This window comes from Pogoniulus pusillus, chromosome 13 (assembly GCF_015220805.1).
Source record: "Pogoniulus pusillus isolate bPogPus1 chromosome 13, bPogPus1.pri, whole genome shotgun sequence".
In the NCBI taxonomy this organism is placed as follows: domain Eukaryota; kingdom Metazoa; phylum Chordata; class Aves; order Piciformes; family Lybiidae; genus Pogoniulus; species Pogoniulus pusillus.
In genome coordinates this window covers 3,520,632-3,548,124 of record NC_087276.1, presented here as the reverse complement: position 1 = coordinate 3,548,124, position 27,493 = coordinate 3,520,632, and the positions used below count along the sequence as shown (strand labels likewise).

General features: G+C 49.6%; 1 protein-coding gene across 1 annotated transcript in view; it reads left to right on the top strand.

Moving 5' to 3' along the window:
• The first annotated feature begins 13,689 nt into the window (after positions 1-13,689).
• DOCK10 (dedicator of cytokinesis 10) overlaps positions 13,690-27,493 on the top strand; it is a 243,408-nt gene continuing 229,604 nt past the window's right edge. The window contains exon 1 of the mRNA XM_064152795.1: positions 13,690-14,044. Within this exon, the coding sequence (XP_064008865.1) occupies positions 13,880-14,044 (165 nt within the window). The 5' untranslated portion in view covers positions 13,690-13,879. The remainder of the gene's footprint in view (positions 14,045-27,493) is intronic.

Here is a 27,493-nt window from a genome sequence, read left to right as displayed (position 1 = left end):
TGTTGGATAAGAGAATTCCATTTACCTTTAATATAGGGGCTCATAATGGTGTGGTTTGCTCTTCTGCATCAGGTTAGAGCTTCCAGAAGTTTTGCACCACAGCAGATCTGGGTTCCTCAGTGCTCCTAAATCAGGCAGCAGTTACAGTGCCGGATGATGATGTGCTTCCAGATCACCAGATAAATCTGTATGTGGCATCATGGTGAATCCATCTTCTCTCTTCTCTTCTTGAGATGAGTTTTCTCCTTGTCTCTTTTAACTACAGAGAGTGCTTGCTTGGTGTTTAAGGGCAGCAGCACTGCCGTAGATGAGGTGAACCTCCCATAACCTTTCATTGTGCCTGTTTCTCTCAGCTGGCAGTTGTGTGAACTGCTTCAGCAGGATGTCTTCACTTTGGGCAGTACCTCCTGCCAGGGTGCAGCAGTCTTTGATGCCTGACTTTCAAGCTTGTGGTTATTTGAAATCAGATGCTGATACATGAGATTTGAAAGCTTGGGAGGTGCTGCTTTACTTCACAGTGTGGTGAGATCTGCTTGTGCTGGTTGGAGGATGCATTCTCCAGGCGTCTCTCTTGAAATACTGTGGCTGCCATTTCCCTGCCACCAACCATCTGCCACAGTGCTCTTCTCACTAAATTCCCCACCTGATCTCTTGTGAAGAGTAGTCGCGTTTCATTTAGCATCACTACATCAAGAGTACGACACTGATGCAGAGAGCAATTGTAAGCAAGCCTGCCCTGCTGCCTGGCAGCCTCTTTTTCATGGTGTGTAGGTGGCTTTATTTAGATGTAACTGTTCCTAATTTGCTCAGCTGCTTGACAAAAGCATAAATTGACAGCAAGGTGAGGTCTCTTCTGTGGGCTGCAGCTCTGAGTTGCTGTGAAATCCTTGTAACATTGCATCTGAAGTGGGAAATGATTGTTCACTTCTGACTCGAATCTAATTAGAGCATTAATTATATGTTGGAGTAAAGTTCAGCAGAAGTGAATTGTTGCTATCTCATAACCTTGATTTCTATCAAAATCTGAAGAGGAAGCTGAGAGTATTTCTCCTTGATGTTGTACTAGTTTGAGGCTAGCTGGAATGTTTTGGGGAGAAGGATTAGATCACAGGCTGTGTAAGAGAAACAATGGTGATGTCTACTGCACTCATAGGCTTGCTGAGATGGATAAGAACAGGAATCCAAATATAGATAAGGGAGTCACTCTTTGTCCAGGCTGTGGGCTGCATTTCTCTCTAACCTCACCTTCCATCTGTCTGATAAATGCACTTTGCTTCCTAACTCCCCTGGCTGACCCTCCATTTTTCCTTGGGGCACAAGACAATGTCTGGGGTAAGGTTGAGGAGTGGGAGAAGGTGGAAGGGCAGTTGGGAGCCCCTCCTGGGGACTCAGGTTTCTGAGAGGGCTGCTGTGTTTCTGTGTTACCTTTTACCTTGTCTATATCTGTCTATAACTGTATATATCTGCTTGTCTATTGTGCTAGCTGTAACTAGAAGCTTCATTCAGATTCCCAGAGCTGGCTGAGTTAGTCTGGGTGATTTCCAAAGTGTGTGTGTGGAACACCCAAACCATCACAGATGCGAAGAATGGGTTTGTTTAAAGTGAATCTGGCTGCATCATCTTGGCATTGCTTGGATATTGCATGCCCTAATGGCAGCTTTAGCAGTGTAGACAACCCTAACGCTTCCTTCCTTAAAGCCCAACAATTAAACCAATCTTTAGGATTCAAGTTCCAGTTTGCAGTCTGTAACATTTCTGTTGTGCATTTGCACTCTTTCATCTGGAGTTCCTTAAGAGCAGGAGGCTGTTGGATGCCCAGCTGCCTGCAGAAGAATGAGGGCTGGGCCAGGAAGCTGGGCATCTATTTACAAAGCTAATTGCATGTTCAGCACAATGAGAGAGCTAATTGCTTCCCTGGGATAAATCAATATATATGCAAGTGTAAATAATGATGATTTGGTGAACAGCATGATCTGGCTGCTTTGGTCTGTGTTTCCTAGTGGGGTTGAGAAGTCCTGAACAAGTAAAGAGAGAAGAGGTTAGTATTTGAGAACTGCCTAAAGTTGTAAGGGTCCCTTGGAAGTTCATTTGAGAAGTGCTACTAATAGAATAGACTGTGCAGGGAGGTGGTTGAATCCTCATCCTTGGAGGTGTTTAAAAGAGGCATAGATGTGCTGAGGGATGTGGTTTAGCACCAGACTTGGCAGAGTTAGATAGTCATAGAATGGTTTAGGTTGGAAAAGACCTCAAGGATCATCCAGTTCCAACCTCCTGCCATAGGCAGGGACACCTCCCACTAGAACAGGTTGCTCAAGGCCTCATCCAACCTGGCTTTGAACACCTCCAGGGAGGTTGTGGAACACAGAAGCACCCAATGTGATGAAAGATCACATTGGGTGCTTCTGTGCTCCACAACCTCCCTGGGCAACCTGTGCCAGGATCTCACCACCCTCACTGCAAACAACCCTTTCCTAACAGCTACTTTCAATCTCCCCTCTGCCAGTTCAAACCCATTCCCCCTTGTCCTGTTATTACAAGTTCTTGTCAATAGTCCCTCCCCAGCCTTCCTGTAGCCCCCTTCAGATACTGGAAGGCCACTCTAAGGTCTCCTTGAAGCCTTCTCTCTTCTACAGGCTGCAGAACCCCAACTCTTGTATCCTGTCCTCATAGCAGAGCTGCTGCAGCCCTCTGAGCATCTTGGTGGCCTCCTCTGGGCTGGCTCCAACAGTTCCATGTCCTCCTTGTGTTGGGGCTCCAGAGCTGCACACAGGACTCCAGGTGGAGTCTGACTGAAGATGATCTTCAAGGTCTTTCCCAACCAAAATGATTCTATGATTCTGTGTGATAAAATAGAGAATGGCACCACTTCTGATACGTACTAGATCATTTTGCTCTAGTGATACTCTGAAATGGCCATAGTCTCTCCCAGGTGGCCAGCAACAGAACAAGGGGACACAGTCTCAAGTTGTGCCAGGGGAGGTCTAGGCTGGATGTTAGGAGGAAGCTCCTGGCAGAGAGAGTGATTGGCATTGGAATGGGCTGCCCAGGGAGGTGGTGGAGTCGCTGTGCCTGGAGGTGTTGAAGCAAAGCCTGGATGAGGCACTTAGTGCCATGGTCTGGTTGATTGTGTGGGGCTGGGTGCTAGGTTGGGCTGGATGAGCTTGGAGGTCTCTTCCAACCTGATTGATTCTATGACTGTCTAAAGAGAGCATTTTTTAAATAGATATCAATTCATTAAAACTTACAGCAGACATGGTTAAAACCTTAATAATAGGATGAACTGATTTGGAGCAAGACATTTCAGTCAGAAGGCAAGCTACACATGTGTACTTAGCTCATAGTTTCTACTCCTATTTTAATCTCCTTTGGAGCTCAGCATTAATCTTTCCAAACACATGTTACTAATCAAAAATTATTCTGCTTAAGATTTTTGCCTGAAAGACCAGCAGAAGACACATGTTTTTTGAGCCTGTGTTACAGTTTGACAAATACAGACCAAAGAACTCGGAGCTGGGCTGGTTTTGCTAATTTTGTAGGTGGTTCACTAAATGTTAGTGCCATGGACAGAGGCACTGAGTGCAGCCTCAGCAAGTTTGCTGCCCACACCAAGCTGTGTGGTGCAGCAGCCAGGCTGGAGGGCAGGGATCCATCCAGAGGGACCTGGACAGGCTGCAGAGGTGGGCACAAGCCAACCTCTGGAGGTTCAATAAGACCAAGGGCAAGGTCCTGCTGCTGGGTCAAGGCAATGCCAAGCACAAATGCAGGCTGGGCAGTGAGTGGCTGGAGAGCAGCCCTGAGGAGAGGGACCTGGGGGTGCTGCTGGACAAGAAGCTCAACAGGAGCCAGCAGTGTGCAGTTGCAGCCCAGAAAGCCAAGCAGAGCCTGGGCTGCAGCAGCAGAAGTGTGGTCAGCAGGGCCAGGGAGGGGATTCTCCCCCTCTGCTCTGCTCTGCTGAGACCCCACCTGGAGTACTGCATCCAGTTCTGGAGCCCCTGGGACAAGAGGGATGTGGAGATGCTGGAGTGTGTCCAGAGCAGGGCCAGGAGGATGCTCAGAGGGCTGCAGCAGCTCTGCTGTGAGCACAGACTGAAAGTGTTGGGGCTGTTCTGTCTGGAGCAGAGGAGGCTCCCAGGTGACCTTCTTGTGGCCTTCCAGGATCTGAAGGAGGCTACAAAAAAGCTGGGGAGGGACTTTTGAGGCTGTGTGGGAGTGACAGGACTGGGGGAAATGGAGCAAAGCTGGAGATGGGGAGATTCAGGCTGGAGGTGAGGAGGAAGTTGTTGAGCCTGAGAATGGTGAGAGGCTGGAATGGGTTGCCCAGGGAGGTGGCTGTGGCCCCATGGCTGGAGGTGTTTAAGGCCAGGCTGGCTGAGGCTGTGTGCAGCCTGCTCTAGGGTAGGGTGTCCCTGCCCACAGCAGTGGGGCTGGAATTAGATGATCCTCGTGGTCCCTTCCAACCCTGCCTGATTCTATGATTCTAAAAAGCCTTGTGGCTGTGAACGTTAATTGGTGCCAGCGACACAGGTTGGTTAATTTTGGGGTTGCTATAATTTTGTTCTCTAGTTGTGGAGTTCAAGTAACAGAAGGGGAGTGAAGCCCTGAGGAGAGGCATGAAATGAAAACCACTTTTCACACAGCGAAGCTCTGCAGGGAGAGTACACCACAGTCTCTCTTGTCAGGTGCTGTAGCAGCTGTGAATTGGGTCGATCTGGTGAGCACCTGATTGTGCTGTGAAAAAAAGCAGAGCAGGAGCATTTCTTAGAGTGCTTTTTGTTGTTCTTTTGCTTTGCCTTCTGCAGTGTCTGATCTGTTCCACAGCGGTAAGGGTGCAACTGTGCTTTTAGGTGTTGTGGTGCGATGGGAGAGGAGGCAGAGGAGCTGTGTAGAGTTCTTCCAGGTACATCCCTTCTGCCAGAGCTATAGTACCCTGCCTGAGGGACCTCATGACTCTGCATGGGGCCTTCAGCACAGCCCTGTGAGGAGAGGCTGAGGGAGCTGGGGGTGTGCAGCCTGCAGCAGAGGAGGCTCAGGGCAGACCTCATTGCTGTCTGCAACTACCTGAAGGGAGGCTGTAGCCAGGTGGGGTTGGGCTCTTCTGCCAGGCAAGCAGCACCAGAAGAATGGGACACAGTCTGAAGTTGTGTCAGGGGAGGTCTAGGCTGGATGTGAGGAGGAAGTTGTTGTCAGAGAGAGTGATTGGCATTGGAATGGGCTGCCCAGGGAGGTGGTGGAGTTGCTGTCCCTGGAAGTGCTGAAGCAAAGCTTGGATGGGGCACTCGGTGCCATGGTCTGGTTGGTTGTCTAGGGCTGGGTGCTAGGTTGGACTGGCTGAGCTTGGAGGTCTCTTCCAACATGGTTGATTCTATGGTTCTTTGATTTCTGTATAGAAATCATTTCCCCTGTGTGCTTTAGCCCCAGACATGTCATGGTTAGGGTGTATATGACATAATCACATGGGCAAAAGGTGCTTGCTTTTCTCCCCTCAATCAAGTTTGGAGTGATTTTTCTCTTGAGCAGTATTTAAAACAAACATCCAAAGACCTTTCCTTAATATTTTATAGCCTGAAAAACTTTCTGAGCCCTGATTCTTAGCTTATTTATTCTGGGAGAAGCTACCCTTGGATTCTTGGCACTGAGAAGAAATAAAGGATCCCAAGCCATGTTATTGTACTGCCAGTGGAAGTAATCCATATTCTTCTTGTGGAGTCTTCCCAGTCAGATAAAAGGACACATCTGCAGCTGCTCTGGTTGGGAGAGTGGGGTGATGGGACGTCAGCACCTGAGACAACACACATTTTGCTGGCCCCTGTGCATACAAATTTCATTTTGCCTTTCCTTTATCATGCCCTTTTGTGTTTCGTTTTCCAGTTTGCAGCTGTGGAAGCTTACGCTCAGAAACTGAATGAGATTGTTCCTTCTGCTTCTTTGCTCCTGGCTGAACTTTTTGCATCTGGAGCCTGCCTCAAAGTGAAATTCTCTAGAAATAATAATCAGGACTTAGAGAGCTGACTTGTCAAAAGCAGCCTGACTGGGAGCCTCTTTGGCTGCTTTTTGTGTTGGGTCAGAAGCAAGGCCCTCTGCAGAGTGCAATTGTACAGGCTTTGCATAGAATCAACCGAGTTAGAAGAGGCCTCCAAGCTCATCCAGCCCTACACAATCAACCAGACCATGGCACTAAGTGCCCCAGCCAGGCTTTGCTGAGCACCTCCAGGGACAGTGACTCCATCACCTCCCTGGGCAGCCCATTCCAATGCCAATCACTCTCTCTGACAACAACTTCCTCCTCACATCCAGCCTAGACCTCCCCTGCCTCAGCTTCAGACTCTGTCCCCTTCTTCTGTTGCTGCTTGCCTGGCAGAAGAGCCCAACCCCACCTGGCTACAGCCCCCATTCAGGGAGTTGCAGACAGTACTTCTGTAAGTGACAGAGCTGTGACAGCTGTAACAGACTACAATTGCCCTGTTGCCTTGTCAAGGTCCAAGATTTGCACCACATGCAAAAACACCAAAGGCTTTTCACTAGGCTATTCACAAATTGGTTGTAGAGGCTGAAATACATCTAGCTCCAGGAGAACCCACACAGGAGCAAATGCATCCTTTACTTGCCCTGGTCCCTGCTCTGTGCAGATCTCACAAAAAGTAACCTTTTAGTGTGAAAACAGACTACTGTGGTGCACTTCTGTCAGTGCACGCCAGGTTTGGCTGAGAAATGCAATACTGAGAAGAGAGAAGTGACATTAGTTGACCTTTAAAGGTAGCTTTCCCCCTCAAGCTTTCCCCCATCGTCTCTGGCAGCAGGACTCTAGCTTCTGCAGGGCTTGTGTGCAATCTAAAAGTGGTCTTTTGCAAGAGGGTAATTGGTAGCATTTTGCAGAGGATGCCATGGGGCAGGACCTGTTATCTTTGCTGTGGCTTACTTGTTAAATCTCCACCTCCAAAGTGTGAACCCAGCCTTAGTGGTAACATCTGTTGGAAATTCTTCCCAGGGTTTATCTTAATATGTTCCACACTCAGGAGCAGTGTGGCCAGTAGGACAAGGGAGGTTTTTCTGCCCCTGTGCTCAGCACTGGTCAGACCACACCTTGAGTGCTGTGTCCAGTTCTGGGCTCCTCAATTCAAGAGAGATGTTGAGGTGCTGGAAGGTGTCCAGAGAAGGGCAACAAAGCTGATGAGGGGCCTGGAGCAGAGCCCTGTGAGGAGAGGCTGAGGGAGCTGGGGGTGTGCAGCCTGCAGAAGAGGAGGCTCAGGGCAGAGCTCATTGCTGGCTGCAACTCCCTGAAGGGAGGCTGTAGCCAGGTGGGGTTGGTCTCTTCTCTCACACAAGCAGCAACAGAAGAAGGGGACAGAGTCTGAAGTTGTGGCAGGGGAGGTCTAGGCTGGATGTTAGGAGGAAGTTGTTGTCAGAGAGTGATTGGCATTGGAATGGGCTGCCCAGGGAGGTGGTGGAGTCACTGTCCCTGGAGGTGTTGAAGCAAATCCTGGCTGGGGCACTTAGTGCCATGGTCTGGTTGGTTGGGCAGGGCTGGGTGCTAGGTTAGACTGGCTGAGCTTGGAGGTCTCTTCCAACCTGCTTGATTCTATGGCTTGTAGCTCATCTTCTGTCATTGGCCTGTTGAAAATCCTGAACTTCATTTCTTTTTATCTTCTTTCCCCCTTACTTGTTAAATGGTTGCAGTGTGTTGATGGTCTTTGAAAATGACTGTGGGATGTCACAGGGACACCTTTGTAATTTGGCCCAGTGCAGCGGGGCAGTGATTATCACAGTATCATCAGGGTTGGAAGAGACCTCACAGATCATCAAGTCCAACCCTTTACCACAACTTCTATATGAGCCAGCCATTGCCATGAAAGAGAAATGCAATACTGAGAAGAGGAAAGTGACGTTAGATGACCTTTAAAGGTTCCTTCCAACCCAAACCATGCAGTCTGTGATGCGTTTTGTGATGGGTACCTGCATGCTCACAGGGAGCCTGTTTCTGTGGCTGTCACACTACTTCCCCCCACATCTACACATGATGGTTTCCGTTTGCAGCACGTACAGTCCAAAGCAGCATAAGATCTTTCACAGGCTGAGCTGCTGTGTGCTTGCCAGTGGCCCAGCAGCCCTGTGTCTGCTACGGCTCAGCCCTTGCTTGGACTACCTGTTCTGAGATGTTGGAGTTGTAGACCTTATTGCTGTCTACAACTACCTGAAGGGTGGTTGTGGCCAGGAGGAGGTTGCTCTCTTCTCTCAGGTGGCCAGCACCAGAACAAGAGGACACAGCCTCAGGCTGTGCCAGGGGAGATTTAGGCTGGAGGTGAGGAGAAAGTTCTTCCCTGAGAGAGTCATTGGACACTGGAATGGGCTGCCTGGGGAGGTGGTGGAGTCGCCGTCCCTGGAGCTGTTCAAGGCAGGACTGGACGTGGCACTTGGTGCCATGGTCTGGCCTTGAGCTCTGTGGTAAAGGGTTGGACTTGATCATCTGTGAGGTCTCTTCCAACCCTGATGATACTGTGAGCCCAGGGGCACTCTCGGAGCAGGCACAGGCTCTTGTAGCCTGCTCCAGCTCTGTGTGCCACAGCGCTCAGCACTGCACAGGGAGCCGTCAGGTGCTCACTTACTGCTCTTAAAGCCAAGCCTGTGCAGTGGTCCAGCACTGCAAACCGTGCAGTGTTTCAGAAGGTTGGATCCAAACAGCAATCCTGCAGCCTTCCTTCGGGCTGCGTTCCTGGCTGCGCTGGAGAAGAGCGGACTGCTTTTGCAAGGGGTTTGGCTAGCACAGTGCTGTGGGCTTTGCAACGTGGAGAGAGGATTTTATAAACCCGGTTGCTTAATCTGTGCTACTTGCCGTGCCCAGCAAGTCTTTCATCCGCGTTGTCTTTCGTGCTCTACTCCCTAGAGGGTGCCACACACCCGCGTTCCGCAGCGCTCTTCGCTCGGAGCCAGGTGCCGTTGTAGCAGGCTTGTGATGCTGCTGGGAGCACACAGAACCCTAGGCTGGGTTTGGTTAGAAAGGACCTTAAAGGTCACCTAGTTCAACCCACCTGCAGTGAGCAGGAACATTTTCAACCAGATCAGGTCGTGCAGAGCCCCATCCAACCTGACCCAGAATGCCTCATTCCTGGGAGCATCCACCACCTCTGTGGAGAGCCCAGGACAGTGTTTCACCACCCTCAGTGCTAAAGTCTTCCTTCTTTCTGGCCTAAATCTCCCCTCTTTCACTCTAAACCATCACCTCTTGTCCCATCACATCAGACTCTGCTGGAAAGTCCATCCTTGTGTTTCTGATAGGCACCTTTATGTATCAGGAGCAGTGTGGGCAGCAGGACAAGGGAGGTTATCCTCCTCCCTGTGCTCAGCACTGCTCAGGCCACACCTTGAGTGCTGTGTCCAGTTCTGGGCTCCTCAATTCAAGAGAGATGTTGAGGTGCTGGAAGGTGTCCAGAGAAGGGCAGCAAGGCTGGGGAGGGGCCTGGAGCACAAACCCTATGAGGAGAGGCTGAGGGAGCTGGGGGTGTGCAGCCTGCAGCAGAGGAGGCTCAGGGCAGACCTCATTGCTGTCTGCAGTGACCTGAAGGGAGGCTGTAGCCAGGTGGGGTTGGGCTCTTCTCTCACACAAGCAGCACCAGAAGAAGGGGACAGAGTCTCAAGCTATGCTAGGACAAGTCTAGCTGGATGTGAGGAGGAAGTTGTTGCCAGAGAGTGAATGGCATTGGAATGGGCTGCCCGGGGAGGTGGTGGAGTCACTGTCCCTGGACGTGTTGAAGCCAAGCCTGGCTGAGGCACTTAGTGCCATGGTCTGGTTGATTGTCTAGGGCTGGATGCTAGGTTGGGCTGGATGATCTTGGAGGTCTCTTCCAACCTGCTTGATTCTATGACTCTATGAAAGGCCACAGTAAGGTCTCCCCAGAGCCTTCTCTTCTTCAGGCTGAACAACCCCAACTCTTTGAGCCTGTCCTCATAGCAGAGAGGTTTCAGTCCTCAAATCATTGTTGTGGCCTCTTCTGGTTCCACTCCAACAACCTCATGTCTTATAGACTCCAGAGCTGGACACAGCTCCTGAACATCATGCTAGTGTAAGTGTTACTTGCTGCTGTAAGGTATGAGGAAGAGAAAGGAGGTGACTGAGTGATTTAGGCCCCTCTCATCTAGATATAACCAGGCACTACTAGCTGGGTAGTTTGGCTGGGGGTTGTTTGTGTCAGTCAGAGGCAGCTTCATGAAAAGAAAATACAGCTGTAGATCTATGTTTAGAACTGAGTGGCAGCCCCCAGCCATTTAGCATGTGCGTTGTGGGCAGCTGCTCATCACCTGTACCAGGATGGTGTACATGGAACTAACTCAAGTACAATAACATCAAAAAGCTGCAAAGCTTGCTCTCCTCTTCCTAAGAATACAAATCATGCTTTAAAGTCAGGGCTTGCAGGGAGGTCTGGCTCTGGAAAAGCTCATGAGCTCAGCCCAGTGCTTTGCCTGTGTGTTCCAATACATCACCTGGACCAGAACCATGGATTCAGATGATAGAAAGAGAAAGGAAAGTTGAGTAAAGCAAGCTGTGGGAAGGAGACTAACTTAATGTTGTGTGCTGAAGAGATATGAAGTGGGAGGGGTGGGAAATGTTTGGTAGCATCTTTAGGAAGTCTTGCAACAGGAAGACAAATAGGTCAGTACTGGGCAGATGAGGGACTTACTCCCTGTGGCAGACGCAGTGTAGCTCTTCAGGGCCTGGCTGCCCGTTTGCAGGGCTTCATGTGGAAGCTGAGGCTGTTAGCCTGGGGACCTACATGCCTTTGAGCTCCATGTTCTTGTCACATGCTTTATAAAACATGTGATACTTCTGCTCCTGGCACATCTTTCTTGCTGCTGAGACCCAGTCATTGCAGCTACCAAGGTGTCACCAAAGTCATCTGGGTTAAAACAGCCATCTGGCCACTCCAGTTCATTTTTTATTATGTTGGTTTTGGTTTTGGTTTTCCTTGAGATGTCTTTAGTGGCCTGCTCCCCAGCCTGTTCCTGTAAACCATGTTGGTGTTAGACTCAGTAGAGCTGGAAGAAGTGCTGGTTAAGGCTGGAGTGAGCGTGGGTGGTGAATGGCTTCCAGCTTGGCTATTCCTTAGCCCAGCGCTGCTGCCAAAGCCTTCCTAATAGGGAATTAAGGAGCTGCTTGCACAAAGGAGTGTTTTGCTTCCCGGGGGGTTTCACTGGATTCAGCTGCTGGATTGAAGTGCTAATTAACACAAAATAGTGCCTGATGCTTCACGGTAAGAGTAACCAACGCTGCTGGTGGTGTATGAGCAGAATGGATGCTGATGAGAGCCGACATTTGAGCAACAAAGCTGTTGGTGCTGTGTGTCCAGGCCGTTTTAATGGGCTGGGAGCTTTCCTGTGCAGTGATAGCTTGTGCTTCTGTGAGATCTCCTTAAAGCAGAAGGGGCTTTTGGCTCTTCAGTGGTTTCTGTTCCCCTGAGCCTTCTCTGTTTGTTCAGTTGGTGAATTTTGCCCAAGGCCTGGAGGCTACTTTTAGCAGGCTTTGGCTCGTTAGTTGCCTTGTTTTCAGACTAAGTGTCATTTTTCTCTCCTAAGAGATGAAGTGCCTAAATAATGCCACTCCTCCTTCTGTCTAATAATAACTTAAGTCACAAATAATTGTGATGAAGTCACTTGGACCATTGGCAGAGACTAGCCTGATCCAAAGATCACTGAAGTGAATGGGATTCTTTGCTGAGAGGGAAGCTTTGGATGGAGCCCCTGTGTGTGTGTGCACAGCGGTGCTGGCCTGTGCCATGGAAACCAGATCTGATGAGAATCTCTGCCAGGTCTCCCAGCTGAGTGCTGGTGAGGAGAACATGATGCTGTACAGACAGGAGCTGCATTGGCAGCTCCCAGCGTAAGCAGAACAGTTGCCATAACAGCTAGCTGCAGGCATTATCCAGGCCTGGATTGCTGCTCCTGGAGTTAGAGTAGGATTGTGGGTCTCTCAGTTGCCAAGTGTAGCTTTGGGGTGCCCAAAGTGCCAGTCATAGTTCTGGAGGAGGCAGGGGAGTGATGGAAATGTAAGGGATAGCAGGAACAGTCGGCAGCATCCGATCCAAGTATACTGCTGTGCTGTTATAATCCTGTTAGAGAAGTCAAACCCATTAATTAATCATAACATGAGGACCTTCTGTGTGGTGTGCCATGGATAGTCAAGGACATTATGTAGGGTTGTGGGATCTGTGCCCAGTGAGATCTGAGGGGTAAGAGCTGGCAAGGTGCATTGACAGAGCTGCAGGTGAGTTTCTGCAGTGCCTGCTGGTGCTGCTGAACTGCATTTGTACACACTCGGAGCAGCTTTCCCTAAAGAAACAAAGGCAAAAAGCAAAGGCAGTGAGTTTGGTGAGCACAAAAGTAAAGGATTTAGCTCCTCTAGCAAATGCTTTAATTAAAGCAATGGTGTCTTTTACACATCACTGAACAATTAAATCCTAATAAAGCCCAGCAGAAAGTGTTTTCAAGGAACGTTTTCAGTTCCACTCCTGATGGAGGTGGCGTGGAGCAGTGTTCTTTACAAAGCTCTCATTAGCAGACGTTCTCGGGTTGCTGGTGCCCCCGTGGGAACTAATGACAAAACTCTCGAGGCTGTCATCAGAAACAAAAGCCCTGTGACACAAGGCAAATACGGGTTTGGGTGCACACATAACGAGGTTATACATATTAGCTTAAAAGCAGCCTCTCTGGAAACCCTCCTGGAAATTCTTACTTTTCCTAACGTGTAAGAGAAGTCCATTTTCTGTGGCTATTTTTAGGGCTGACTTCCTCTCGATTGCTATTATCTTACGCTCTGGACCATCAGCACTCGCTGGGTTTCCAGGTCAGCCATGTGATTGCTGAGCATCCATCCCCGCCTGCTCCTGGAGCCATTTGTCGGGCAGGAGCCAGGGAGGTGACTTGTCACCGCTCTGGCTCTCCCTGCCTGGATCCTGACTGATGGAGCTGTGAAGAACTTCTTTCTTACCCTCCTTGGAAGGTTGCTGGCGTTTGATTCCATGTGAGACCCTGCCAACAGAGAAGAGACCTTCTTAGCTTGTCTCCTGTGTCGATGTAAAGCTATATTCCTCCGAAGGCAGGCGTGTGTGGGAACACACAACAATGGCCCTGTTGAAAGGCATTTTGGAGCTGCACACTGCTGTTTCTCATTGAGCCCCAACTATTTTAGCATGAACTGGGTGCAGCAGGCCAGATTTCTGTGTGGCTTTTAACCACTTGTTACATTTACAACTCAAATGAGCTCGCTCTGCTGCAGGAAAGTGCAAGAAGTGAAATGATGACAGCACAAATGCCTCGGCGAGCTTAAATCTCTCTCTCTTTTTTTCTTCCTTTGGCAAACCGCCCTAAGGTGCAGTGTTTTAAACCCATCAGTGTCGATAATGGTAGCTAATAACTTTCCAGATGTTGGCACTCTTGCTGCACAGGGCTTTTTTTTTTCAGAAGGTGTTGAAAGGGATGCTGCCAGTGAGTGCAGATGCTGTGTGTGTGTGTTTAATGAACAGCTGGCTCGTCTGATCTCGGAATTTTAATGCTTCCAGGCAGCTGGAATCAGAGGAGGCGGCTGGGTGTAGGAGAGAGGCAGCACATTTCCTCATGTGAATTCAGAAGCTGGGGTGGGGGGGAGGAGAGAGAGGGAGAGAGAGAGAGAGGAAAGCATCGTAATATTGCATGTGTTTCAGTTTCAGCGGATCAGATCTTTCCCCTGCCTGCATCCAGGCGATTTGGTTGTGATCAGATGATCCCAGCTGAAGGAAGGGATTGGAGAGCGAGCTGGCTGCAGCTGCACTGTAGGCTGTTTTCAGGGACAAGGAGCCACTGTTTTTCCAACGCAGCATAAACATAGAAGTTATTTTGTAGGCTTCAGGATGCAGATATGGGTTGTGCTGCCAGCATTGTTCTGCTCCAAGCCTTTCGTTCTGTGGTACAGAGGAACTGTCCACATATCTGCAGGAGACGGCGGCGAGAGGAGTTGTCACATGAAATTCTGCCGCTGGATAGCGATGAGGACATGAGCAGACCCAGGACTCTCATCATAATGGTATGGAATACTTTAATTGGCAGGGAGTGGTGGCAGAGTGCTTATTCCAGATGCTAGATGATTGTTTTTTTCCTGTTGACTCTGTAGAGGAAAGGCACTGGCAGGCTGTTTATCACCCTGGGTTAGTTTGCTGGTAGATTTGTTGTCTCTGTTGCCAAACAGAGCTGAAATGTTACTTTATAGGTGAAGCTGACAGCTACACACAAGCACTCTACAAAATAAATATTCTCTTATTGTTGGCAGTGCTCTGGTGCTGCTTGTGAGGGCAGTGCTCTGGTGCTGCTTGTGAGATAGGTAGCCCTGGAGCTGTAGCACGGTTATGTTTTATTTCAGGCTGGGAATTCCAAACAGCAGACAGCTGAGGAGATGTTTACTGAGTTTGTTCATCCCCAAAACAAACCCAAAGCCAAATGAAACAAACCAAAAAGCCTTAACTTTCACCCAGGATGCAGTTGCAGATAAAGCCTCATTTATCCTTGCTGCAAACTGTTAGCACCAGTAAAAATGCTTGCTGGATCACTGCTCTCTAGTTAGTTCTTATGGGGGGGTGGGGGGTGGTCTTGCAAGGCACTTGATCTGCAGGGGTCATGTTCTTTCTGAATTCAAGTGTTTGTTGGGTTTTGGTTTGTTTCTTTTTGTTTGTTTGGGTTCTGTTCTTTGGTTTTGTGGTGGGAATATAATAAGCACTATGGATTTATCAGGAATAAGTGATGGGATTGTTCCTCGCTACAAATCAAGTGTTACACCTACCAGTCAGTTACTTTGCTCAATACATGTGTGGTGTTTCCAGAATCCTGAGGCACTTTTGAGTCTGAGCTGATGATAATTTATCACATGTATGGTCTTTCCAGAACCTTGAGGCATTTTGGGTCTGAGCTGATAGTAATTTATCTCATGATAAATATATCGCCAAGATGCTGCAAATAGTGGTGCTGTCAGGGTACTCTTGTGTATCATTTGAGTGGCAAAAAGTGGTTGTTTTTTTTAATATAAAGTGTGTTATGGTGAAGTCTAAAGCACATCTCCCTGATACTGCCTTGTATCACGCAGGGGAGTAACTTAGCTGTGAGTGCGCAATGGTACCATTAGAGAGTTCCACATCTGCCGTGAGATGTAGTGGTGGTTTGAATAGAGCCTTGCTGCCGAGGGCAGGTGTGTGCTGCAGTCATGGCAGCTTCAGCAGCTGTGACCCACTCCAAGCCTTGCTGTATGGAATCATAGAATCAACCAGGTTGGAAGAGACTTCCAAGCTCAGCCAGTCCAACCTAGCACCCAGCTCTATCCAATCAACCAGACCATGGCACTAAGTGCCTCATCCTCTCTTTGCTTCAACACCTCCAGTGATGACGACTCCACCACCTCCCTGGGCAGCCCATTCCAATGCCAATCACTCTCTCTGCCAACAACTTCCTCCTAACATCCAGCCTAGACCTCCCCTGCCACAGCTTGAGGCTGTGTCCCCTTGTTCTGTTGCTGGTTGCCTGGCAGAAGAGACCAACCCCACCTGGCTACAGCCACCGTTCAGGGAGTTGTAGACAGCAATGAGCTCTGCCCTGAGCCTTCTCTTCTGCAGGCTGCACACCCCCAGCTGCCTCAGCCTCTCCTCACAGGGCTGTGCTCCAGGCCTCTCTGTATGTGTCAGATGAGGGTGTTATCTAGTGGCTAAAGGTCATCAGCAGGAGGAGGATGGATTTCATCACTGTGAAGCTGATGTTTAAGCTTCTTTTACTTTTTAAATCCAGTGTCTCTAAAGCAGTCACTTGGGCTTCCTGTTTGGTTTTGTTTCCTTGTTTGTTTGTTCTTGTGGGTTTTTTTCCACTTAAATAAACGACCTCAAGAACATTCAAAGAAATAAACATCTCCTTCCTGGTAGTAAATTCAAGTATAATGAAATGGGATGGGTCTGGAAGAAATTCCAGCATGTCAAAGTATGCTTAGACATTCAGCATGCTTCAGTCCTTGAGGAAAAGGTCTTGGGTGTTGTGGCAGCAAACTATGTGCCAACCTCTCTGTACCCAGACACAGTTACCAGCAGCTCCAGTTGCAGTTCTTTGAGTTGTAAATCCCAGTAGAGTGGGGCCCCAAGAAGTACAGAAAAGATCATTGGATTCTGGAAGAGGTGAGACTTAGCACAGGGTCGGAGGAGCAGTGGAAGCTGCAAAGCTGGGAATAGCCAACAGAAAGGTGGTCAAGTGATTTGTTCCTTGCTACTAGATGTGGGCTTTGAAGGACCCTTTGTGGTCTCAGACACATTCACCTATTGTCACTAGGGGGCTTTATGTGTTGTACAGCAACAGCTAGTGCCCTGACCAGTGTAACTAGGGGAGCTTTGTGTGTTGTACAGCAACAGCTAGTGCCCTGACCCTGATGTAACTAGGGGGCTTTATGTGTTGTACAGCAACAGCTAGTGCCCTGACCAGTGTAACTAGGGGGCTTTATGTGTTGTACAGCAACAGCTAGTGCCCTGACCAGTGTAACTAGGGGAGCTTTGTGTGTTGTACAGCAACAGCTAGTGCCCTGACCCTGATGTAACTAGGGGGCTTTATGTGTTGTACAGAACAGCTAGTGCCCTGACCAGTGTAACTAGGGGGCTTTATGTGTTGTACAGCAACAGCTAGTGCCCTGAGCAGTGTAACTAGGGGGCTTTATGTGTTGTACAGCAACAGCTAGTGCCCTGACCTGTGTAACTAGGGGGCTTTATGTGTTGTACAGCAACAGCTAGTGCCCTGACCAGTGTAACTAGGGGGCTTTATGTGTTGTACAGCAACAGCTAGTGCCCTGACCAGTGTAACTAGGGGGCTTTATGTGTTGTACAACAACAGCTAGTGCCCTGACCAGTGTAACTAGGGGGGCTTTATGTGTTGTACAGCAACAGCTAGTGCCCTGACCAGTGTAACTAGGGGGCTTTGTGTTGTACAGCAACAGCTAGTGCCCTGAGCAGTGTAACTAGGGGGCTTTATGTGTTGTACAGCAACAGCTAGTGCCCTGACCAGTGTAACTAGGGGGCTTTGTGTTGTACAGCAACAGCTAGTGCCCTGACCAGTGTAACTAGGGGGCTTTATGTGTTGTACAGCAACAGCTAGTGCCCTGACCAGTGTAACTAGGGGGGCTTTATGTGTTGTACAGCAACAGCTAGTGCCCTGACCAGTGTAACTAGGGGGCTTTGTGTTGTACAGCAACAGCTAGTGCCCTGACCCTGATGTAACTAGGGGGCTTTATGTGTTGTACAACAACAGCTAGTGCCCTGACCAGTGTAACTAGGGGGCTTTGTGTTGTACAGCAACAGCTAGTGCACTGACCCTGATATAACTAGGGGGGCTTTGTGTGTTGTACAACAACAGCTAGTGCCCTGACCAGTGTAACTAGGGGGGCTTTATGTGTTGTACAGCAACAGCTAGTGCCCTGACCAGTGTAACTAGGGGGCTTTGTGTTGTACAGCAACAGCTAGTGCCCTGACCAGTGTAACTAGGGGGCTTTATGTGTTGTACAGCAACAGCTAGTGCCCTGACCAGTGTAACTAGGGGGGCTTTATGTGTTGTACAGCAACAGCTAGTGCCCTGACCAGTGTAACTAGGGGGCTTTGTGTTGTACAGCAACAGCTAGTGCCCTGACCAGTGTAACTAGGGGGCTTTATGTGTTGTACAGCAACAGCTAGTGCCCTGACCCTGATGTAACTAGGGGGCTTTATGTGTTGTACAACAACAGCTAGTGCCCTGACCAGTGTAACTAGGGGGCTTTGTGTTGTACAGCAACAGCTAGTGCACTGACCCTGATATAACTAGGGGGGCTTTGTGTGTTGTACAGCAACAGCTAGTGCCCTGAGCAGTGTAACTAGGGGGCTTTATGTGTTGTACAGCAACAGCTAGTGCCCTGACCAGTGTAACTAAGGGGGCTTTATGTGTTGTACAGCAACAGCTAGTGCCCTGACCAGTGTAACTAGGGGGCTTTATGTGTTGTACAGCAACAGCTAGTGCACTGACCCTGATATAACTAGGGGGGCTTTATGTGTTGTACAGCAACAGCTAGTGCCCTGACCAGTGTAACTAGGGGGCTTTATGTTGTACAGCAACAGCTAGTGCCCTGACCAGTGTAACTAGGGGGCTTTATGTGTTGTACAGCAACAGCTAGTGCCCTGACCCTGATGTAACTAGGGGGCTTTATGTGTTGTACAGCAACAGCTAGTGCCCTCACCAGTGTAACTAGGGGTCTTTGTGTGTTGTACAGCAACAGCTAGTGCCCTGACCAGTGTAACTAGGGGGGCTTTGTGTGTTGTACAGCAACAGCTAGTGCCCTGAGCAGTGTAACTAGGGGGCTTTATGTGTTGTACAGCAACAGCTAGTGCCCTGACCAGTGTAACTAGGGGGCTTTATGTGTTGTACAGCAACAGCTAGTGCACTGACTCTGACCAGTGTTAACTGGAGGGCTCTATGTGTTCTACAGCAACAGCTAGTGCCCTGACCCTGATGTAACTAGGGGGCTTTATGTGTTGTACAGCAACAGCTAGTGCCCTGACCCTGATGTAACTAGGGGGGCTTTATGTGTTCTACAACAACAGCTAGTGCACTGACTCTGACCAGTGTTAACTAGAGGGCTCTATGTGTTCTACAGCAACAGCTAGTGCACTGATGGTTGTCCTGACCAAAGGCTACTCTTTTCGAGGAGTCTTGTGGGTTTTCTCTCCCTTACCCCTTTTGAGATGAGAAGAATGAGTGTTTCAGCCACGTCCTGAGGCTGGTATAGGTGCAGGCAGGTATTCAGAAGAGCTGCTGGGCAGGGGGTGGCTTGGAGAAAAAAAGGTCTGCCCTCACATATCTTTCTGTCTCTTCTACATGCATATCATTACTCTGCCTTTTCATTTAGAAGAAATTAATTGTGTAGCTATCTAAAATAATTTGCCACTGAGCTGTGAAATTAGGCATGGTAATGATGTGCAAACCTAGATGAGTTGAGAAGGAAGTGGCAGAAATGGTTGGTCTCATTTCCACCAGAATTTGCTTGTAAGAGTAGCATGATAAATACGGTTGGAGACTACTTGACCTTCATAAAACATATGTTGCTGTCCTGAGAGACTACGATTTTTAGCCCTTGGATGGTTGTAGGTTGTTAAAGTTTATGTGTGGATAACAGAGTGAAGGTATCCAGGTAGACAAACAGAAGAGTGGTTAGTTCATAGTGTCACTGTGCAGATTATGCAGGTGCCAGAAGCTAAACTGAGCCCGTTGTGATTGCTGAGTTTTCATGTCTAAGGACAGTGCATGACTGGAGTGCCCAAAGAAGAGTGCTCAGGAAATCCCAAAATGCAGAGCATCTGAAATGCACTGATGTGTGACTGCAGCCACCAGAAGCTGTGGGTTTCTGACAACAAAGATGAGGCATTCTGTCTTTCCATGCCTTCAAATGAAATAATCCTCCTCTTTGTAGCTCATGTGCCATCTCTTCAAAGGGCTCTTTTAGGTCCCCAGGCTATCATAGAATCAGCCAGGTTGGAAGAGACCTCCAAGCTCATCCAACCCAACCTATCCCCCAGCCCTATCTATTCAACCAGACTATGGCACTAAGTGCCTCATCCAGGCTTTGATTGAACACCTCCAGGCACAGCGACTCCACCACCTCCCTGGGCAGCCCATTCCAATGCCAATCACTCTCTCTGCCAACAACTTCCTCCTAACATCCAGCCTAGACCTTCTCTGGCACAGCTTGAGGCTGTGTCCCCTTCTTCTGTTGCTGCTTGCCTGCCAGAAGAGACCAACCCCACCTGGCTACAGCCTCCCTTCAGGGAGTTGCAGACAGCAATGAGCTCTGCCCTGAGCCTCCTCTTCTGCAGGCTGCACACCCCCAGGTCCCTCAGCCTCTCCTCACAGGGCTCTGCTCCAGGCCCTTCACCAGCTTTGTTGCCCTTCTCTGGACAACCTTGGGCAACCTGTGCCAGTGTCTCACCACCCTCACTTCATTCACAGAAGTATAGAAATCTGTCTTTTTGCATGAGCCAGAGTGACTAACAATCAGCTCTGTGCCTTGGCTGAACTCACAGAGCAGAGAGAGATGTTAAGAGGACAATGCTGGAAAAGGTCTGTTAATGGCTCTTGTATGTCATCTCTTGGGCACAACTCTGGGAGTAGCCAGGGATGTGCAAAACAAGTATCCAAACAACCCCTAACTAGATATGAGTCAAATCAATGTCTTCAGTGCCTCTGCATTTAACAGACCATCTTGTTTTCTGGACCTTTGAGACTATGCCTGTTTTGGTTGAGATAAGAGTATGTTTTCCAAATAAGTCCATGAGATGGTGAGGTTTGAGAACTCAAACCCCTGTGCTGAGAGAATGGGAATAATTCTGTCTGCTGCTCCTGCAAGAAAAAGGAGAAGAGAAAGATGCCTGAAGGAAGACAACTTAGTTCATGAGGTTATGTGGAGCTGTTTGGTGTTTGAAGTGGGGGGCACTAACATTTAGGATGATGCTTTGCAGTTGTGACTTGTGACTCAAAAAGAAGTTGAGCTTTATCTAGTAGGTCACTCTTTGGGGTGGTTATTTTTCCATGTGACTTATTATGAACAGTGGCAGCTGGAGATTTGTGTGGAAGTTAAGAGCAAAGCATGATGTTTGAGGAGACCATCCTCTTGTCCACACACTCTGCTCTCCCCCCAGTAACCAGCTACACAGCTCACAGGGAGAGTGATTGCCATTGGAATGGGCTGCCCAGGGAGGTGGTGGAGTCACTGTCCCTGGGGGTGTTCAGGAAAAGCCTGGATGAGGCACTTAGTGCCATGGTCTGGATGACTGGCTAGGGCTGGGTGCTGGGTTGGGCTGGATGATCTTGCAGGCCTCTTCATTTTGTTTGATTCTATGACTTCAGAAGTGGAGAACTACACCCAAAATGAAGGAAATCACTACAACATCATCAGGCCTTGTTGTGGAAGCAGGGAATTAACATGGGTATCCAGGACAGGCACTTAGTGCCATGGTCTGGTTGAGTGGCTAGGGCTGGGTGCTAGGTTGGACTGGATGAGCTTGGAGGTCTTTTCCAACCTGCTTGATTCTATGATACATATAAACATGGTGAAATGTTTTGGAATAAAAAGCTGACATTTTAGTTTGGACTCAGCAGCAGCAAGGTGACTATGCTACTCTCTTTATTCAGTTTTTCATCCCTGAAAAGAGACAGCTTGCAGGGATTGGAGGGCCCTGCAGAAGGATTTGAACAGGCTGGAGCCATGGGCTGAGGCCAATGGCATGAGGTTTAACAAGACCAAGTGCCAGGTCATGCACTTTGGCCACAACAACCCCCAGCAGCACTACGGGCTGGGAGAGGAGTGGCTGGAGAGCTGCCTGGTGGAAAAAGACCTGGGGGTGCTGGTGGCCAGCTGGCTGAACATGAGGCAGCAGTGTGCCCAGGTGGTCAAGAAGGCAAAGTATCCTGGCCTGTATCAGCAATGGTGTGACCAGCAGGAGTAGAGAGGTGCTCATGCCCCTGCATTCAGCACTGGTGAGACCACATCTCCAGTACTGTGTCCAGTTTCGGTCACCACAGTACAGGAGGGACATTGAGGTGCTGGAGCAGGTGTAGAGAAGGGTGATGAGGCTGGGGAGAGGTCTGGAGAACATCACCTATGAGGAGCAGCTGAGGGAGCTGGGGGTGTTTAGTCTGGAGAAGAGGAGGCTGAGAGGGGACCTTATTGCCCTCTACAGCTACCTGAAAGGAGGTTGTGGTGAGGCTGGAGCTGGTCTCTGCTCCCCAGTTACTAATGCTAGGACAAGAGGAAATGGCCTCAAGTTGCATCAGGGGAGGTTTAGGTTGGCTGTTGGGAGGAAGCTCTTTCCTGAGCAGGTGGTCAGGCACTGGAACAGGCTGCCCAGGGAGGTGGTGGAGTCACCATCCCTGGAGGTGTTTAAAAGGAGAGTGGGTGTGGAGCTTGAAGGTATGGTCTGGTGATGAAGGCTGCTGGGATGAAGGTTGGACTGGATGCTCCTGGTGGTCTTTTGCAACCATAGAGATTCCTAGTGATGAGATGTTGTGCTGAGGGCTTTGGGTTAGTCAAGGACTTGTCAGTGTGAAACTAAAGACATGCTCTTGATGATCTTGAAGGGCTTTTCCAATCTAAAATTCTGTGATTTTTGCCTGCTCTGTCCAGTTACAGAAGAAGAAAGAAGAGTTTGTGTCACAACAACCCTATAAACACTTCAGGCTTGGGGAAGCTGCCTAGTGGAAAAGGACCTGGAAATGTTGATTGAAAGCTGGCTGAAGATGAGCCAGCATGTCTAGATGACTGGCTAGGGCTGGGTGCTAGGTTGAACTGGATCATCTTGGAGGTCTCTTCCAACCTGGTTGATTCTATGTACTTGGGTGACCAAGAAGCCAGCAGCATCCTTGCCTGTATCAGGAGTAGTATGGCCAGCAGGACCAGGGTAGTGAATTATGGGTAGGAATGTGTCTGTGAGTGCCCAATGCAGAGTCCATGCTCTCTGTCCTCCTCCAGTGTCTGTGGAAAGCCAGACTAGCCAGGGCTCTGCAGTTCAACAGAAATATTCAAAACATTCATATTCTTCACTCAAGTCAGAAGCTGCAGGGTGTACTAAGACAGTTTTAAGCAACAATAAACATATGTGGTGTTGTGGACAGAAAGTTCCCCATGAGCCAGCAATGTGCCCTTATGGTCAAGAAAGTCAATGGTCTCCTGGAATGCATTAAGCAGAGTCTGGCCAGCAGATCAAGGGAAGTTCTTCTTTGCCTCTACTCTGCCCTGGGGAGGCCAATTCTACAGTACCAGGTTCAGATATGAGCTCTTCAATTTAAGAGAGGCAGGAAAGTACTGGAGAGAGTCCAGTGGAGACTGGAAAGATTCTGAGGGGTTGGGAGCATCTCTGTAATGAGGAAAGACTGAGAGACCTGGGGATCTTATCAATAACTAAAGGAAGGGGGTCAAGAAGAGGGATTTGGGGGTGCTGGTGGATGAGAAGCTCAGCAGGAGCCAGCAGTGTGCACTTGCAGCCCAGAAAGCCAAGCAGAGCCTGGGCTGCAGCAGAAGCAGTGTGGCCAGCAGGGCCAGGGAGGTGATTCTCCCCCTCTGCTGAGACCCCACCTGGAGTACTGCATCCAGATCTGGAGCCCCTGGGACAAGAGGGATGTGGAGATGCTGGAGTGTGTCCAGAGCAGGGCCATGAGGATGCTCAGAGGGCTGCAGCAGCTCTGCTGTGAGCACAGACTGAAAGAGTTGGGGCTATGCAGGCTGGAGCAGATGTGGCTCTGAGGAGACCACCTTGTAGCCTTCCAGGATCTGAAGGGGGCTACAAAAAAGCTGGGGAGGGACTTTTGAGGCTGTCAGGGAGTGAGAGGACTGGGGGTAATGGAGCAAAGTTGGAGGTGGGGAGAGTCAGACTGGAGGTGAGGAGGAAGTTGTTGAGCATGAGAGTGGTGAGAGGCTGGAATGGGTTGCCCAGGGAGGTGGTTGAGGCCCCATGGCTGGAGGTGTTTGAGGCCAGGCTGGCTGAGGCTGTGTGCAGCCTGCTCTAGGGTAGGGTGTCCCTGGGCATGGCAGGGGAGTTGGAACTGGCTGCTCCTTGTGGTCCCTTCCAACCCTGACAGATTCTGTGATTCTAAGAGGATGGAGTCATGGACTAAGCTGGCCAGAGAGGTTGTGGAATCTCCTTCTCTGGCAAGATTCCAAACTCACCTGGCCTTTGTTATCCTGGGCAACCTGCTCTGGGTGCCCCCACTATAGCAGGTGAACTGGACTAGATGATTTGCAGAGCTCCTTTCCAACCCCCACTGTGCTGGGGTTCTGTGACACGTAGCTTTAACCTTAACTCATTTCCACCTTAGCACCTAACCTCATCAGGAACAGAAACAGAGACAGGGTGATGTCTGAGTAAATGACTAGCTCTAGAGTGTGAAGGGGAAGTGTAGCAACTGGTGCCCAAAATACGCTCACGGTTTCAGGCAGCAATGGCTCTGGGTCTCGTGTTGTGATGAGAGGAGAGCGAGCCCAAGATATGGGTTTGTTTTCCTATTGCAGTGTTGCAGCCTCACTTCAGCTATGCATATGTTTGAAAAGAGGTGGCCTTAAACCCAGCCTTTCTCCACTGAGCAAATCTCCTCCATCTGATTTCAGTCATAGAATCAACCAGGTTGGAAGAGACCTCCAAGCTCAGCCAGTCCAACCTAGCACCCAGCCCTATCCAGTCAACCAGCACCAAGTGCCTCATCCAGGCTTTGCTTGAACACCTCCAGGGATGGTGACTCCACCACTTCCCTGGGCAGCCTATTCCAAGGCCAATCACTCTCTCTGGCAACAGCTTCCTCCTAGCATCCAGCCTATACTTCACAGTATCACCAAGGTTGGAAGAGACCTCACAGATCATCAAGTCCAACCCTTTAGCACAGAGCTCAAGGCCAGACCATGGCACCAAGTGCCACGTCCAGTCCTGCCTTGAACAGCTCCAGGGACGGCGACTCCACCACCTCCCCGGGCAGCCCATTCCAGTGTCCAATGACTCTCTCAGGGAAGAACTTTCTCCTCACCTCCAGCCTAAATTTCCCCTGGCACAGCCTGAGGCTGTGTCCTCTCGTTCTGGTGCTGGCCACCTGAGAGAAGAGAGCAACCTCCTCCTGGCCACAACCACCCCTCAGGTAGTTGTAGACAGCAATGAGGTCACCCCTGAGCCTCCTCTTCTCCAGGCTAACCAATCCCAGCTCCCTCAGCCTCTCCTCGTAGGGCTGTGCTCAAGGCCTCTCCCCAGCCTTGTCGCCCTTCTCTGGACATGCTCAAGCATCTCAATGTCCCTCCTAAATTAAACTTCCCTCGACACAATTTGAGACTGTGTCCCTTCGTTCTGCTGCTGCTTGCCTGGCAGAAGAGACCAACCCCCACTTGGCTACATCCTCCTTTCAGGTAGTTGCAGGCAGCAATGAGCTCTGCCCTGAGCCTCCTCTTCTGCAGGCTGCACACCCCCAGCTCTCTCAGCCTCTCCTCACAGGTTTGTGTTCCTCGGAGCGTTCTGTTTTGCTTTCACTTCGCATTAGCGTTGCAGCAGCATGTGCAGTGTGACAGTCTGTGGAATGAAATCATTATGAATCTGTTAACCAAATGCTTGTGACAGCTTATGAAGAATGTGGACTCCAACCAAGGAAAACATCCTCCTACAGAAGAGGGAAGGCATTTATTTATGTATTTGGAGCCCAGCAAGCTATATCTTGAAGCAAGTTGCTTATATAAAGGTTGGGCCAGAAGATCCTCTGCCCTTCCACCCTGGTACTCTGCTGTTTGAGCTTTAAGCAAGGCATACCTGAGAAAAGCCTGGATGAGGCCCTTAGTGCCATGGTCTAGTTGATTGGTTAGGGCTGGGTGCTAGGTTGGACTGGATGATCTTGGAGGTCTCTTCCAACCTGGTTGATTCTGTGACTGAAGGGGCACAGAGAAGCTCCTGTAAGCAACAGCCCTTGTGAGTGCTCTGTGAAGGCTTTGTGGTTTTATTCATTTGACTAAAATCACTCCTTAAGATGCATACTCAAAATGCTTCTCTGAGGAGGAGAAAATTGACCTGTAGAAAGCGGCTTGGTTAAAGCCAAGAAGGCAAAGAGGAGAAACAAATAGGCACAGAAAAACAACCCTCCCCCAAAATAGTTCAGTATTTCAGGCTGTGGCCATCAGCAGCCCTGCTGCTCTGTGGAATAAGCACTTTTATAACAGAATCTAGGCACTCGTGCTCTGCTGTGAGGACAGGCTGCAAGAGTTGGGGCTCTGCAGTCTGGAGAAGAGAAGGCTTTGAGGAGACCTCATAGTGGCCTTGCAGTATCTGAAGGGGGCTACAGGAAGGCTGGGGAGGGACTATTGACAAGGTCTTGTAATGACAGGACAAGGGGGAATGGGTTTGAACTGGCAGAGGGGAGACTGAAAGTAGCTGTTAGGAAAGGGTTGTTTGCAGTGAGGGTGGTGAGACACTGGCACAGGTTGCCCAGGGAGGTTGTGGCTGCTCCCTGCCTGGAGGTGTTCAAGGCCAGGCTGGATGAGGGCCTTGAGCAATCTGCTTTAGTGGGAGGTGTCCCTGCCTATGGCAGGGGGTTGGAACTGGATGATCTTTGGGGTCCCTTCCAACCTAAACCATTCTGTGATTTGTCTGCAGCTCTCCTCGGCTTTAGTTCTGCTGGGCTGTGCCGAATGCCAGTTTTCCATGGTTCCCTTGATCATTTTGCTTCTTGGACCTTTTCCTTTTATGTCTAAGTGTTCCATTCCTGCAGGGGAAGGTTGGAAAGGTAAGAGGAAAATCCCAACCATCTCAACCAGTCTGGGGTTTTGAGCTACAGTTGTAGGAACCTGAAGTTAGTAACATGGTGTAGTGTCCTCAGATACCAAGCCAGACACAACTGCAGATCTTGCACTTCTCTTTATCTGCATTTCTGTGTTTATCACAGTTTTACATACTTGAAGAAATTGTAAAGAAAGGATAAACCCTGGGTAAGAACAAAGAGATAAATGTGGATTTAAATGCCAAGTGCTAGGCAGTGGATGAGCTATCTAAAATAACCATAGGCATAAAATCAAGCAGGTTGGAAGAGACCTCCAAGCTCATCCAGTCCAACCTAGCACCTAGCCCAAGCCAAGCAACCAGACCATGGCACTAAGTGCCTCATCCAGGCTTTGCTTGAACACCTCCAGGCACAGTGACTCCACCACCTCCCTGGGCAGCCCATTCCAATGCCAATCACTCTCTCTGCCGACAACTTCCTCCTCACATCCAGCCTAGACCTCCCCTGGCACAACTTCAGACTCTGTCCCCTCGTTCTGTTGCTGGTGGCCTGGCAGGAGAGACCAACCCCACCTGGCTACAGCCTCCCTTCAGGTAGTTGTAGACAGCAATGAGGTCTGCCCTGAGCCTCCTCTTCTGCAGGCTGAACGAGACTTGAAGGAGATGCTTTGAAATGTGTTTCTTGTTCTGAAACACACAACTTGGTGAGGTGCTTTGGTTATGGTTGTCAGTAGATAGCATTGGACCGAAATAGGAAGCATTTTTACTTAAGTGTGTATGCACCTACATATGTATTTGTGATCAGCAGCCTCTATGCCTGTGCATCTTGGGCATCTTACATCCTCTCATGCTGCTCAAGCTCCCTTCTAGGAGCATGCACATCTCCACGAGTCGTGTTGCAGTCTGTCACTCACTGGAAAGAGGTGAGAGCAGTGCAAACTGAATCCCACCATGGTGGGGGTTGGAAGTGACCTCTGGAGATCTAGTCCAACTCCCATGCTGAAGCAGAGTCACCCAGAGCAGGTTGCCCACAAGGACAATGTCCAGCTGGGTTGGGAATCTCTCTGTAGAAGGAAACTCCACCACCTCTCTGGCCAGCCTGGTTCAGGACTCCAGCACCCTCACAGGAAGTATTATCCTCATACTCAGATGGAACCTCCTGGCTTTGTGCTCCAGTTTGTGTTCGTTGTTCCTTGTCCTCTTGCTGA